The 16,992-nt window shown below is 39.4% G+C and overlaps 1 protein-coding gene across 1 annotated transcript in view; it reads right to left on the bottom strand.

Annotated features, from left to right (window-relative positions):
- Nucleotides 1-16,992, bottom strand: part of QTRT2 (queuine tRNA-ribosyltransferase accessory subunit 2) — an 837,401-nt gene that overhangs the window by 716,643 nt on the left and 103,766 nt on the right. The window contains exon 3 of the mRNA XM_044073156.1: nucleotides 4,379-4,434. Coding sequence (XP_043929091.1) covers nucleotides 4,379-4,434 — 56 coding nt within the window. The remainder of the gene's footprint in view (nucleotides 1-4,378; nucleotides 4,435-16,992) is intronic.

Here is a 16,992-nt window from a genome sequence, read left to right as displayed (position 1 = left end):
TGTTTAAGTTTTCATTGAGGCTTGGGGTGACGTCAGTGTTGAGCTGCAATTGCCAGTTGAATTCTCATCCTTTGAGGAGGCCATTAAAGTCCCCTACAAAATGGTGGATTCTTTCTAACGCTAGGAATTTCAATCCTTGGAAGCCAGGACAATTATTGCTGTGTTTTTGCTACAGCGTTTTTGGGATCCCAGTTGCAGATGGCTATACTGTGTTCTTTAATCCTGTCAGAAATTTTTCTTGATGTCTTCCCTATGTAAAAATTGTTACAGTATACACACAGCCCTGCATATACTACATTTTTTTGAATTACAGTTATAATGTTCTTGCAATTTTAAAATAAAAAAAAAAACAATGCGAAAAAGTGTATTCTGTACAGGTAAAAATGTGCTTATAAGCAACACAGTCACCACAATGAAACATGCCTTTCAGGAGTGTTTTGTCAGTAATGGAGAGTTTAAAGAGTATTCTTGGTAATGCTCGAATGAGTATCTGGGTGTTCTAGTTTTTATTTTTTAAGGAAAACTGGTGGCTGTTGCCTAGAGTTTAGTGGAGTTCACAGTTGCCCAGTATGATGCACCAGTTATTAGTGAGTATGTCTCCGATTTGAAACATGTCATGGCTAATGAGCAGAGAGAAGCTGAAAGTAAATTATTTTTCAGCTGAGCCTTTGGGGGTGGTATTCAAGCCGAATTTGGGAATCATTTTGAATTTCATGTGTCTGAGGTTGTAGATTTCATGGAATATACTTTCAATAACTGGTTTGGGGTAATTTTGTAAAAATAGGTTTTGAAGGAGTACAAATTCTTGGAGGAAGATGGTGTCTTCACTTATGATGTGGGAAAGGCATATGAATTGTCCTCTGACCGGGTTTGTTTTCACAAAATGAGGGTCCTGAATGGTAAATTCTAGGAAGTTTTTCCTGTCGGTCTTTTTACAGTAAATGTTAGATTGGAAAGAGCGGGTGCTTTTAGCAAGCGGTATTGCTATGTCCAGGAAATGTACTCTGGTACCAATGTTGGAAACTGTGAATTTGAGAAAGTGGATACTATCAGCAAACAATTGGATAAAGGACTGTAGTTTGGTGTCTTTACCTTGCCAGATAAAAATCATATCACCAAGAAAGTGCCAGATCCCTTCGAGTTTAATTAGGACTTTGGCCTCCCATGTGCCAAGGACAATGTTTATGTATGCTGGCACCATTTTGGACCCCATAGCTATACCTCTTTACCATTGGTATACGTTTTCCTTAAAATGAAAGAAATTGTTTTTCAGTACTACCTGCACGAGGTCACAGAGTGTATCTATTTTCTCTCCACTGAGGGGGGAGTATTTGGAGAGGAGCTGTTGAGGAAGTTAAAGCCCTACTGTGTGGGATATGTTGGTATACGAGGCCTTTATGTCTAGTGTGACTAAGAGGTTGTCTACTTGGCTGACTTGGTATTCATAAAGTTGGTTTAAGAATACCCCGCAAGTCTTTTAGGTAGAAGTCAGTGGACTGGAATATTGAGTTGAGCTCATAACTTATGTATTTGGAGATATTTTCAGTTTTGGTGTTCTTGCTAGAAATGATGTGTTGGAATGGTTGGTTGCTTGTTTGTTTGTGGATTTTGGGGATATCAAAAAGCTTCCCTGAGCTGGGTTTATCAACAGATAAAAACTGATATTCGTTAACAGTGATTTTGTTGTTAAGTTAAACAAATTGAAACGCATATTAGTTCAAAATTATGACAGACTTCAAGTAGTGAAACAATTTTGAAAAAGGCACTGTTACTGAGTGAGGCTTCAATTTTATTAACATATACATTTTGCTCCAGGATTACTACCCCTGTCCTTTTGTCCGCTTTCATAATGCAGATCGGTTTGCAGTTTTTAAATTCACTGAGCACTGCTGTTTCTAGGCGGTGTAGGTTTAACCACTTACCGCTGTTATTGTTGGCTAGTAGCTTTCTTGGATCCCGGTCACATATTTCTACATAAGCGAAAAAATTATTACGCAGTGTGGGATTGTACAAACTTTTTCTTGGAGGGTGAGCAAAGACATCCTTTATTAAGTATTTTAGGTTAAGTTTCCTTAAAAAAAAAAAAAAAGTCTGAAGTCCAGCAGGACATATATACTTACATATAAAAACTAATAATCTATCCAATTGTTGATAATTATCTAACTAAATGCACTTCAAAAACCTTGTGAAAAAATGGAAGATAATAATAATCAACTTTATTACGCGATCACCAAGCACATAAAAGAAACTGAGCACTTTCGTTTGTATACTGTTTAACAACGAACTTCATCAGAATTATGGTTAAAGAAACTACTGGCTTCAAAAATCAGACAATGCTAATTAACATATTAGTGACATCATATGCCTGTTCCATCTAAGAATGCTTTTAACGCTTAAATGTCCATTCAAACCTGGGGCGTGATAGACAGTTTAATAGGGCCATGTTTTTCAGTATAATTTTTGCAATCTTCAGGACGTTACTAGTAGCAAGATTGTAACGGAGAATGTCACTGAAGAAGCTCAAGGCAGTTCTGTTTCTGCCATTACCACACACCAGAGAATGAATGATATTAGAAATGACCATTTTTTATTCCCGAGTTTATAGAGCATCCCAGCTTCAAGCAGACCTCCCAGAAAGAGAATGAGGCAGGGAAAGGCAAAGAGGAAGAGGGAGAGGCAGAGGGCATGTAAGAGGAAGGAGACAGTTTTAATGGAGAAAAGTAAACAGTTTACCCCACCGAAATATGTTATTTTCAATCTCACAAACCTGGATCTTGATTTAGCGTCTAAGGCCATCTTAGAAAAAGGTTCAAACTTTATTCCCTCGCAAAGAACAACAACAAATGTTATCACAGATAGTTAAACCTTCTCATTCTGCTCAGAATGCATACTTCAGAATAAACCCTCTGGCTCATTGCTGCAAAACCTCACTGAGCTGCAACTAAGTGTACAAATGAAAATTTTAATGGTCCACTTTCTCCCTTTCCTCCAATTTTGTGCAGCCTGGAGATTTTTTAAATAAGGTAAGGCTGCGGGGGTATTGGAAAAATAAACCATTACAATCTCTCTAATTTGAGAAGTTACCACATCAACAAGTTGTGGCTTTATGAGTCAAGCCCTTTCATAGGTGTTTACTAGGTTAAATGACCACAAGGGCTTTTTAAGGTCATCACAGGACTGTGCAACAACAGTGGCAGAGCAGAGAAGAAATGCAGAAAACCTTAACATAAGACCGTCCTTATATGGTACTGAGGTTAAATGCCTACAGAACTAGAAGAAAACTGGAAAGACTGTAGAAATGTATCATGGCATATAACTCAGTAGATGCAAGAACAGATGATGCAACTGTACTTGAAAGACTATTAAGGAGTGATGCTCTTAATTATATTTATGGATAGTATAAAAGTGGATGGGGAGTCTACAAGTAGGGAGAGTTGGGTGTCAGACTTGGGAATAATGGCTATGGTCTATCTTCCTTCTTCCTGAATCACACAGCCATACTATGCCCCCAGTAAGAAAGTACAATTTTTATTTACTTTGGATATTGGATAACTGAAGGACTGGGTATCAAACCAGTATTCTGAATTTATGCTGTAACTGGGAATCATCCAGTGCTATTTTACATACCTGCCTACTTGGGACTGTTGCCACAGTGAAAAGAATGGGAGCCCCCCAGCCAAACACACAAAACAACAGCAAGGGATTTGACATTCCTTATTTCATAGCACGTCAGAAGAATTAAATTGGGAGCTTTTCACAAAAGTGGAAATATATGAATGACAATTAAAATGGAGACTGCAATTACAGTTTGCCAAATGAGAATACATAGTTATATTTTTTTAATCTTGAAATCAGATTAGTCACCCCACACTGCATCAAAGTGGGAAGATGTACAGTGGTAAACAGAACATCCCAAGTGTCATTGCTAGATGTATCTGCAAACAGGATGAGATACTCTTTATTTCAGACTCTGCTTTAAAATTGGTTTGGAGTTCGCTGCAGGCAGGGTAACTGCTATAAATGATTACAGCATACAGACTTTAAGATGAACATTTCCACTACATCATAAAAGTCTAAGAAGAACGAAGGAAAAGATGGAACGACGACACTGGGCCTACCAATATGTGCTATAGGAACATTTGAAATAGACTGTCCCTAATGTGCACTGCAGGATCTACTTTAAGTCACGCACCGTATTTTGGTTCCCACAGCTAACTGTATTTCATAAGCACTAAAAGTTCTGAGCATTCTGATAACAGTAAAATAAGGCAGTATTCTAGGTTTGCTCATTAAAGCAGAGGTAAAGGAAGATGCATACACAGTACTACTAGGGTAGACTCTACAATAGAAATAAAAAATACACATGTGCATAGCTTACCTATAAACTTTCCAATGCCTTCTGTGTATTCCTCCAGAACTTCATGGTGCTCTGCTCTAAAGATAAATGAAACAGAAAAATGATTTTCAGAAAGAAAATGAAAGCAATGGATACTTGGCATAGTGACAGACTTGGTATTAGGACTAATTTGTAGATAAAACTTTCCAGGGATGCCTTCCCTTGCCCACTTCCATCATACAACACAGTACCAGGGTTCTCCATTTCTGTTCCCAGTGAACAGCTAAGTCCAAATACATGCAGGAAAAATAAAGGCAAGAAAGGTGAAGGCAGAAGGATGGTTATGTTACCAAACAAGGTCTTTCATTTTTTAGATCTCTCATCATCAACAACCAACTTTTTCCCCATTATTTACATCTGGTTGGGGTGACATCAACTGCTACCATCTCTCTCAATTCAGTGCCACTTTCCTACCTACAACAGTCATGCAGAGATTGTAAATCGTTAGAGTACCTCCATGCATCCAAATAGGAGATGGTGCAGATACTTGTCCCACTCCTAGTTAAACTGGTTTGTGAATGCCCTCTGCATGGTCATAAAACTGAAACTAAATCTCTCTCCACCAAACCACGTGTATGTAAATGGTTCTTGGTAGTTTTTATCTGCTTTACTCTACAGCATTTCAACCAACAAGTCATCCGATCTGATAAAGTCAGCACCCATGTTTGTCTTTATTTCCTGGAGAAAATGCTCCCTTATCAAAATTTCCAACAGAACATTTGCCACCTCTTCTGCTTCAAGACAGAACAAGGCTGCCACCACGATACCCGACATACACAAACACACCCACACTTATGACTCTCTCTGCCCTGAAGAATCAGAAGCCTCCTTGACTACCTCCCTGAAACCCAGTAAAATGGGATGCGAGAGCAGTGCCTGCCTCAGCTCCTTTTCTCTGATCCTCCCCAGCTCCTCTTTCAAACTCTAGTAAATTGTAATAGCCGTCACTCAGATTTTTGCTTGCTGCTACCACCTAGCTCTTCCCCTAAAGTAGATGTTTCAAAACCCTCAAGATACATGTGTATACACTTGCTTGATCTTCCTCGTGCTGCATTTCCTACGTGCTTGTCTCCATGCAACTGTGTGTACACAAGGCACTGTATCACCAAATCATTTCCAATTAAAACATCTGCATGGATGATTTTCAACACTGCCAACCGACTGTTTTCTTGCCCCCCTTCCCAGGCTACGTAACTTTTATGACCAGTGGAACTTGGAAAGTTGTAACTTCAATGACTCTAACTGGAATGAACTACCTGGCAAGTAATACACTTCATTTAATAGATGTAGGCACAGCAGTATCCCTCTAAGCAATTGTTTATATTCTTTCTACCAGGACGTGGTACAGATCCTTGCAGTAAAACGAACAGATACAAATTCAAGAGAACGAACCACTGCTGTGATGCCAACTTTATTTCCTCATTCACTCATAAGACTTTTGCGTCCTAGTCTGAAGTGTAAACATCTGGGCATACATACCCTGCTTTGCTACACTGGAAACATTTAGTTGTTAACAGGCTGCTTCCAGCGATTTGATTCTTTCCACCTCCATTTGCCATCTGTGTGACTTGGAGGAAGCTACTTAACCAAACACTGCTCCCTGGTTGCATCTGAAAAGAGTAATTTTCTTCTGTTTATAGCTCCAGTATTAAGTGCACACTGAATTCTGTCTTTTCAGTCATTTACTTCCCTAGGCTGCTCTTCTTGTCTCAATGTGACTAAGCATCATCATTTCAATTTCTTTGTCTTCTTACGATTGCTGCCCATCTGCAAAGAATTTATTTTCAGTTTTCCTTGTTCCTTTACTTTTGAATATCAGTTGCAAAGATCCTGCCCTTATTTGAGATTTCTATTTTTCAGCAATATAAATGTGTTTAGAACTCTGACCAGACATGGTTTCTTTTTCTAGAGCTTTCTGTTTTAGCTTGTCAGAAAGTTTAGAATTTTACTCAGGATTGTATAATATCCAGCTTCATTCACTGCAGTGCACTACTGCAATGAGTTGAGTCTTTTTCTTCAGTTCTGTTAGTTATTTATACTCACTGCTCTGCAATGCATTTAGGCTACAAAGACAAATCCTATTCTCTGTTAAAAAAGACTCAGTCTACAACAGTTTACTGTACAACTCCCTTTTTTCTACTGATTTTGGTCTTGCAGGCTATTCTGCCATAAGTGTATGCTAATATATCTCTTTAAAATGGTATAGGCTCTTCTTCTTTCTGTTTCTTTAGCAAAACAGTTGTACTTTTACGGATTTTAACAGTATGTCTTGATTTATGCTGGATTCATACACTGATGATTGTGTCTGGCGTTTCCTTCCTCATTTTATTCAAGGTTAGGCAGAAATGTTATCACTAGACTTGGTCACTTGCTGGTTTATCTCCCCACACTGATAAGGGAGTCTGGCAAAAGGATTACATTTTCCCATTGACTCTGCAAATATAGCAAGTATTAAATATGGAACTACAACCTTTCCAAATGCAGCTTGCATTTCTACTTGAGTAATGGAATACTGTTTCGACAACCATGAATATAGGCTGCTTCAACTGCTTTGTTGGTAATGGTCCTATTTTCACACACGTACTGATCTTTTTTATAAGTGTGACCCCATAATGTCCGAGTCTAGCAGACTTTGCAGCTCCTTACCGCCAATTAAGACCTTTCACTTAATGTTGCAATAATAAAATCGCAGAAGGCTAACTCAGCTATTCTGGTAGGCAGTTTACTGCATTGTACAAGCTCAAAAATCATCAGTAGTATGTTTTTCAGTGGTTGTATTTTTCATAGGTAGAACAGTTAATAAGTATAAAAGGTAGTTATATGGCCCCCTTTTCCACATTTAAAACACACTTTCTGTTTCTTACAATAATTTTAATTAAATTAAAAGGTCATGCTGCTAAATGCTAGGAGTCTAAACATGAAACTGCACTCATTGCAAGCATTCCTAACCCTGGAAAATGCTGACATCTGTGCAGTCACAGAAACCTGGTTCAAAGCTCCAGAGAGAAGCCCAGTCTTACCTTGTTACTCATCCTATCAAACATTCAGACACCAAACTATGGGGAGTAAAGCCAAAGAAGGTGGAGTTTCAATATACATTAAACACATACACATCTCCAGGCTGGTCAAACAGTATAATGCACAGGAGACACTCTAGATGCAGTTAACCATTAACAAGACCCCTATTCAAATCATAGCTAGCTACTGGCCCCCAAATCTGACTCAAGATGCCCAATCTGCCTATTTGGACCTGTTCAAATCTATCAAGATTCAACCCTTTACCCTGATCCTGGGTGACTAATTTCTCAAACAGACTGGAAGAACTACTCATGCCAGAACACAATTGCCCAGAGATTCCTTGATTTTGTCAATGCAAATGCCTTGGAACAGCTAGTCGATACTCCCACAAGAGGTGATAATATCTTGGACTTGGTATTAACCAACATGAGTAACCACTGCACTACAGTATCATCCTCCCTATAAGATCAGACCACAAAGCGGTCACTTTCAAAGTCACCATCTCCCCCAACCCCCCCCTCTAGCTAGGATCAGACATAACATTTTCTCCAAAGCTGATTACAGCCTCCTGAGGGATGGTATAAACAGCTTCACAGCCCCCTCAACCTCTGCAGGAACTGGCACCAATATATAAACTACACCAAAGCACTATGTGAGCATTTACACAGATGCATGGAATCAGGAATACCCAACAGGACTAAATCACCCTCCGTAAGGAAGAGTAAACCTATCTGGTGCACGCCTACAATAAATATAACAAAAGGAAAAAACTGCTGTCCAAGACCAAGAATGAGCAGGTGCTCAATTGGAAGCAAGGTTTCCTTAGCCTGAACAAGCAGGAGAAACCTTTTTACAACTGGCTAATACCTCTGTCATTTTATTTCAGTATGCTGACCCTCACGTCTAAATGCAAGTATATACTTTGAATCAGTTCACATAACTGAGATCTTACTGTTTTTCTAGGAGAAAATTTCCAGTTATGAAAATTTTGAGGTTGTATTTTATAGGTGACACCAGCTTGAGCTACTTTGTCACAGTCCAGATATTCAGCTTGAGCTACTTTGTCACAGTCCAGATATTCAGGTCACCGATTAGGTTCATAGGTTCAAAGGCAAGTACTAGGCTAGCTGCCCTTGTGAGCCATTTTAAGCCTAGATAGTTTTTCTTTTTGTACACAAAATAACCTTTCACATTTGGTTATATATTGGCCTTACACATCCCAAGGTCAGTAATTATATATTACCTCTAATGAGAATAACTGAGATCATACCACAGATAATTTAAGGAGACCCATGTATGACATAAAGCATTTAGGAGCTGTATCTGTACATTAGTACAGGGGGCAGTCCTGGGATACTTTTTTCTGCTTTCCATCCAAAGATCTAAGTTGCACTTGAAAATGGACGGGGGTGAAATCTGTTTTATGTATAAAGGGAGTCTGCGCCATAGCAGTGATATACACTGAGAAAGAGGAGTTGAGAAACATGACTGATGCCCTTTTATAATATGACTTTCATGTCACTCGATTGCCTATTTAGCTAGATTACTTAGTTTAGTATTGTGTTGCCTGGAGGTTAAGGATGGGGTTGTTTTTCCAAGTATGCCAGGCATTGTCCCAGATACTGAACAGGCACTTTAGTTCATACATGAGCCAATTCTTTTTTGTGGTTTTACAGAACCATGTGAGGCTTTGTTTTACTGTCTTAACCCACCAGATGCGCAGTAGCAAGCACTGCCCAAACCCCGCCCGACACAGAACCAGGTGACATTTTGCTAAATGCATGAATAAGCATTTTGAAATTGTAATCGTTCGCATGAATATTCATCCAGGATTGTCAAAATGCATAAGTACTGTACTGGAAGTCTGACATATCAAGTTATGAAATGTTATGGAAATAGGGTCATAGGTACTAAATATGCGTTCCAGTTCAGAAACCAGTATGGGTCAGTTTTTCTTGTTGTACCATATCCGACTATTTGGGCTACTCAGAGTCCCCTTCCCAAACAGACAATGGAGGCTGGCCGAGTTAAAACTTTCTCCTGCTGTATAAGCATACCTGTCAACTGTCCCTGATTTTGGCTCAAATTTTTAACTCTGTCCCTCTTAATCCCTCATAAATTTGGTGACTGTTGCACATAAGAGCATTAGTTGCACTTAATAAAGACAATAGTTAAAGTCATAGACTTATACAAATCCAATAGACAAACTAGGAATACCAAACCATGACATGGAAACCACTTGCTGCTTGAAACCACTCATTTGTTGAGTGGTTTATGGAGTCAAAACACAAGGTTTACCAAAGGAATGAAAGCTCTAAACCTTGTGCTTTGAACTCAATAAACCACTCAACAAACGAGTGGTTTCAAGCAGCAAGTGGTTTCCTTGTCAGAGTTATAGACTTCTTTTACTTCAGAAAATGCATACTAAATGAGACAGTGTCTCATGTTAAAAACATTTTAACTTTTAACAGTACTCAGTGTTCCTGATCGTCCCTTTTTACTTCTGGATGTGTCCCTGATTCTGTTGTGATTTGTCCCTGACTGGTTAAGAGCTACGTGTACAAGTCAAAAGTCAGTCAGCACTCATTTTCAACCTTATAGGAACAGAGAAGAATCAACTTAAAGTATTATCCCCTGACACCCAATTCCACCAGATCAACAGAACATCAGAAAAATAGCACAATGCAATTCGCAGTGCAACTTCCCATGCCACTGCAACAACTGAGTACTTTACTGCTTTCCAAAACAAGCTGTCAGCACTCATTTTCAACCTTATAGGAACAGAGAAGAATCAACTTAAAGTATTATCCCCAGGCACCCGATTCCACCAGATCAACATAACGTCAGAAAAATAGCACAATGCAATTCGCAGTGCAACTTCCCATGCCACTGCAACAACTGAGTACTTTACTGCTTTCCAAAACAAGCTGTACGGGAAACTGCTCACACTTCATTACAATGGGAATTACAGCAACTCCGAACTAACCACTAAGCTACAGATGAGTTAGTTAAAGGTAGAACAGTCAGTAAGTAATGCTTATTGACATACTTAAAAAACGCTTAAATTATAAAGTAATGCACGTGTATGGAAATGAATATAATTACCAAATACACAAAACGAATTATGTGCAACAGCCAGGCAGGGAAGCCCTTTCCCCTCATTTTTGCAGGGGGGGCAAGCCCCTCTGCACCCCAACACTTCTGCTAATTAAATATACTAACTCTGAGATCGCACTACATCGAGAAAGAGGGTAAACTACAATTAGACAATGAATATTCATGCTGTCACAGGCAAATCTGCATGACATGTCAATCATGCATCATTTGCATACTACATCACAGCCAGTTGGCATGTCACTCACTCTAGCCACACTATTCCTGAGCAAAACGGCCAGTGGGTTAAGACAGTAAAACAAAGCCCCATGTGATTTTAGGAAACAGTGAGTCCTCAAGGTTAACTTGCTGTTTAGTCATGCAGCCAGGAAAACTAGGTTCCTTGAGGTGGTCATATCTGATTCGTTCCCATTGCTGGTGATATCCAAATCTCTGAAGCAATTCATGGAGAAGTCAAACCCTTACTATTCCCTCCATAGATTCGGCTAGAATGAGGCAGTCACCTAAGTGACAGTGAAATGGATGCCCTTTGTCCTGGAGAAAGAAAATCACTGGAGCGAGGCAAGTGGTGGGTGCAGCAGACAAGCCAAATATCCAAAAATATGAATTAGAAATGCTCAAACCCTGCACTGTGATCCTGAGGAAATGTTTGTGCTGTAATGGCTATGGGATGTGAATGTAGGCATTTTTAGGTTAGGGTGACCAGAAGCACCAGGTATGGTACTAGGATTTGAAATGTCAATATTTTGAAATTTGGAACCATAAGAAATTTAAGTCTGAGAGGTCCAGAAGGAGTCTCCATGTGCCTCCCCTCTTGTCTTTAATGGTCTATCTATTAGCTGAACTGACAAGATTTTAGCTCTGTCACTCCAGTTACTTCCCTCATGGTGGGCATAATATTCAAAGGCCATAAGGAATGCATTAAGCTCCTTTTCCCTAGTTAGTTGCTTAACTTGTAGACCTGTCTTCAGTATGGTCATGGACTTGTCATCTGCCACAATCCCCTTGGCTGCAACAGCAACAGTCTGCAGCAGATTTCCTACTGTTATCTTGTTACACCACATATGTACTCAACAGACAAAACTCATTCCATGCACAAAAAACTCACACTACTACTGTTTCCTCAGTTAAAGGAACATTTTTACTGAAATTTCAAGCACCAAAGGGTAAACTCAGGAACCTGTTTGGCACAGAAAAGTGTGTGCCAACCTTGTCTATGGCACCCACCAATGGGTTATCAAAACTGAGTAAACAATGCACTTAGTCTATAAAACAATGGATGTTTTACTAACACAAAAGCCAAAGCAACAGTTTAGTGGTGAAAACTCTCTTCTAGGACAGAAAATATAAGACACAAATTCTGCAGTCTCTTGTACCTGTTCAGGCCTAGTCCCAGAATACACAAGTTCATACAGATTCATCCTAGCTCAATTCTCAGCAGAGTATCTCACTCCAGACTGTCTGAGAATCCTGCAAGTTGTCTCTTCACTTCCACAGCACACTTCCCAGAACCACTATTTAAGGCACAAACTATGTCTTTCTATATCACTGGCAGTATTTGTCATAGAATGGATGCCCCACCCAGGACAGTCCAATGCTTAGCCAGTGTGAAAAACCCTAAAAAAATTTTGTATGCACCATACATCACATGTACATTCCTTACACATTACATCGGGCATAAAAGGAGCATAAAGACGCAACTATCTAGAACTTCTTTTGCTGCCAGTTCGAACAACATTTTTGCCAATTGGATTGAACACCTTGTTGCTGTACTATTTAACAAACACCAGATAAGTGCCCCATTGGGATTGTTTTTTATTTATTTTATTTCTTTATTTTTTTTTATTTATTTTTCTCAGCCTTCCACCTCCCATTCTATTTCTGGAGCTTTTTCACTCCCCTCTATGACGAATGCTGCAACAGTGATATAGAGGGGCATAATACAGTTGTGTAAAATCTTACCCTAACAGTAGATTTCCTTCGCTTCGCTGTTGCAGTATTCACTTCCTCCCTACAACCCCCTGTTGTTTGTTCAGCATTTTGTTTTTCCTTTCTGGATGTGCATGGACTCTCTTGTTTTAGGCTTTTTCATACTGGCTGAGCGTCAGACTGCCCTGGACAGGGCACTCTTTCTATGACAAATACTCCATCAATAAAGACAAGGATATCTACTCTTATGATAAGATTTTACACAACTGTGATTTCTATGCACTGAAAGGCCAGCATCTCTGATCTTTTGCAGCACAGCACTAATAAGGTAAATGCTTATTACTAGCATTGTTTAAAGGAACTTATCTATGCAACATAGAGACATACTTCTCTTTCTTAAAGAGAAGCACATTTTTTTTTTTGTACAGAGATGCTTGGGATATTATTTAGATGTCATTTTAAACACAATTTCTAACTGAACCATTTACAAAATTTATAGAAATATCAGTTTTGGCAAATCCTAGTGCAAATATCACACACACACATTTATATACTTACATGCACACACGCTTATATGTACATACATAAACACACACACACACACACACACACACACACACACACACACACACACACACACACACACACACACACACACACACACACACACACAGTGGATATATAAAAAAAAAAAAAAAGGGTACACACCCCTGTTAAAATGCCAGGTTTTTTGTGATATAAAAAAATGAGACCACAATAAATCATTTCAAAACTTTTCCCACCTTTAATGTGACACATAACCCGTACAATTCAATTGAAAAACAAACAAATCTGTTAGGGGAAAAATAAAAAAAATGCACAATAAGCTGGTTGCAAATGTGTGCACACCCTTAAAGGGGCACTAGCTTGATCCTGCAATTGCCTTTCTCCTTCAGTCCGAATTAATGCGCTGAGAGTCACTTATGTACTCCACTCCCATTTTTTGACATAATTCGTGACGTTTTTTCCTCCCACAGTGTATACTTGTGTTAAAAAGGTTTGCAGAAGTGACGAGTCTCTTCCAGTCCTGTTTATCTTCCGTCCGGAATAACAAACATTCATTGGGTTCCCAGCTTCACTCAGTGCTTTTCTATCATTGATTTCTTCATTGCTTCAGGTAAACGGAAGTGTGTGCAGTTATTTTTTTTTTATCTCCTACTACCCGTTTCTCTCCAGTTTCGCAATGTATTGCATTGCATTTTCTTACAAACTGCATAGGGAAGTGGCATAGCATGCACGTGGAGTCAAGCGCGCTGTATGCAAAAAGTGTCCATCGTAATGTTTTTTTTTTGTATCTTTTGATTCCTTGCAGGGCATAATGTTGTATTTTTCCCTCACTGGCAGTTATCCTCATTTAACCGAAGCAAGGCAAACGGAGCTTGCCTTGCTTCAGTTAAAATACAAAAACGGAGCTTGCTTCGGTTAAAATTTTTAAACCCATGCATACTTGCAAGAATCATGACTGAATCATGACTGAGATGATTTATGAAAACAGGCTTGCTATTAAAATACAAAAAAATAGCAGTTAATGCCTTGTTTAAGCACAACATTCAGTGTAGTTATTTTAAAAGGTTTGAGTAAATTGTCCGTGATTTTAGAAGAAGATACATTAAGCTGAAGGCAGCTGTACTGGCAGATCAGATTAAGTACTTCACTGATTATAACTCTGGTTTGTCAGGTCTTATGTGTTTTGTGAGAAAGAGAAGGGGAAAAAAGAGACCGAGAAAGCTTTCTCTGCTAGTTTCCTCCTTATATTACATGACTTGTTTATGGCAGGGGTCCACCAGACTGGTTGCCTATTCTTGGAGGAGTGAGTCTTGCTTATGTTTTTGATTGTACGATCCATGCATTCTTGTAGGTGCGATCCATGCATTCTTGTAGGGGCATTTGTGAAGGATTCAACAGCTTTGACATCGTTATTGTTTAGCATGGGGGAGGGGGTCTTAAACTTTCCACCTTGGTCTTAAGTAACGTGACGTTTGTTTTTTAGAACTTTTTCACGGTGGTTGTCTTGATTGGGGGAGGTGGTGGAGTGTTGATATCCAAATTGATTAGTTTTATGGTCTGATCTAACCACCAAGGGGGTGACCTCTGGTGTGGAAACACCGGTCACCCATGTTGGTGATGACCATGTGCAATCATTCAGTCACCTCTTTTGGGGGTGTTGAACAGTTGGTCTGGGGTGTTTGAGTTTATAAATTCAAGTAATCATAGTAGTTCACCCAGTTAATGTTTGGGTACTTGAAATCACCCAATATTATGGTGTTTGGTAGGACCTTCATAGTTTCCAGTGTCTCCTGAAAAGTGGAATGGGGGTCTTAGGTCATGGGGGTTGATCTATTGCCAGCTACAATTTGAATTGTAGTTTTGACCGCTGTTATAACGTTGCACATGGATGATCTCTGAGGCATCTTGCTGCGCCACTAACCTGTAGGTGTGGGTATCCATGAAGAATATGGATACATCACTGCCTTTTGTGTTTCTATCCGGGTTCTGTGTCCAAAATGTATGATATAAGTTGTAGCCTTGTAATGCTGGGGTGCTTTCTGGAGCCTTAAACCAGGTTTCTGTTATGGCACAGATAGCTATGTTCTCCATACTGAGGAGAATTCATACATGTTGTTATTTTTGCCTCTTATTTTCTGCTACGTTCCTCATACATTCTGCTTTCCTGATGACACTTTGTAAAGACTTTGTTCACAAATTCATGACAGAGATTTTGGTTTAACACTTGTGACTCTTCAGACAATTTGTGCTAATGTTTACCCTTGCTATTCCACAACTATTCTATTTTTAGTTTCAGAAATGAGGCACTTCTAAAAACTCTTTAACATGTTATAACTCCAATTCCATCATATGTTCATAGGTAGATACTAGGCTATCTGCCTGAAGGCATTTATAGCCTAGCCAGAGTGTGTCGGCTTTCGCCACCCCGTTGATTAAATAACTGAGCCTCTGTCAAGCAGAGCCAATGAAGTGATCCCAGGGGTGTATTTTCTGTTGCCCATTCACTCGTGAAGGTTTCTCTTGAAGAATGTTAGTGAGGGGCTCTGCCTAATGTAGTTAGGAATTTTGTTCCAAAGCATGGGGAGTCTCTGTGACAGGAATCTATCTCTCGAGCATGTTCTGTTTATTGTTGTGGTGAGGTTTAGCTCACTAGCGAGCGTGGCTCGCAGTGACTTGGATTTCTTTAGGTGGAGCATGTCCATCAATTCTGAGTTGGACATGGCTTTGTAAGTCAGGCAGAGATCACCTCTGAGTAAGCGATATGCCACTGAGTACAGCTGGAGTTTTTTCAGTCGGGCTAGATAGGACATATGTTTGAGGCCTGTAATCCTCTTGGTGAGGTACTTTTGTGGTCTTTCCAGCTGTTGGAAGTGTCTTGTGAGGTACATCCCAAATGGGGCATTGTACTCTGTGATGGGTCTGATGAGTGACGGAGTACAGGGGAACTATAACCTCTTTATTTCTAGATGCAAACCCTTTAGTAATTAGATGAGCCACATAGAAGGATTTCCTAACTACTTTGGCAATATGACTGTCAAAGGAGAGATTACTATCTACCCGGGTCCCCAGATCTCTTATTACCTCTTCTGTATTAAGGGGGCTGCCACCTATGTGGTAATTGGTGGGTGTTTTGTTTTTCCCAAACAGGATGACTATGCATTTTTTTAGCATTTAGCTTGAGGCCATGACTTTGACACCAGGTGTCCATCTCAGTAAGTCCCTTTTGGAGGATGTCCGTGTCGGCTGGAGAGTCAATTATGGCTCCCAGTTTGCAGTCATCGGCGAACTTGGTTAGCCATAGTCCTCCTGTGTTTGCCTGTACTTCTGATAAGTATATGCCAAACAGTAGGGGTCCTGGGACTGAGCCTTGCAGGACACCACTAATGACTGGTTTAGAGTCAGACCTTAAGCCTGCTATTCTTACCGTGTGAGTTCTATCTGTAAGCCAGTTGGGCAGCCCATCTCGTGATGTAGGGGTTTATGTTCAGGCTGGTGAGTTTTTCTATAATACCCGAGTGGGGAATGGTGCTGAAAGCCTTGGCAAGGTCAAGGTAGGCTGTGTGAATTTAATTGTAAAATTTTCCATGTCTGGATGCCTTTGCCATGTCCATATTTCGTTTTTTACTTTTCAAAAATATCTAGGCTTTGTTTATATTTTTGTACTTCCTCAGATGCTTCTTTTTCCAAACAGATCAAACTTTCTTGGTCTATATACTGTTTACAAAAAATCTGTTATATTAATGACCACACATTTTTATTTGAAGAGTCTGACAGTTTTTCTTGTGGAAATATTTTTCTTTCCACTAATTTCTCTCAATCTTTTTGTATATCTTGTGTCAGGAAATTCTGGGCTTTTTGCATAATAGTAACAATACATTTATTATCTCTAATTATTTCTTATCCTCAATAGTCCACTGTATCATCTTCTCGGCTCTTCTTTGACCTATCACTTTTTGTGTTTTTTTTTTTTTTTTTTTTTTTTTTTTTTG

This window comes from Protopterus annectens, chromosome 5.part1 (assembly GCF_019279795.1).
Source record: "Protopterus annectens isolate FY-2018-M chromosome 5.part1, PAN1.0, whole genome shotgun sequence".
NCBI lineage: Eukaryota > Metazoa > Chordata > Ceratodontiformes > Protopteridae > Protopterus > Protopterus annectens.
Note: the sequence above shows the minus strand (reverse complement) of the source record. Positions and strands in the feature narration are given on the sequence as shown.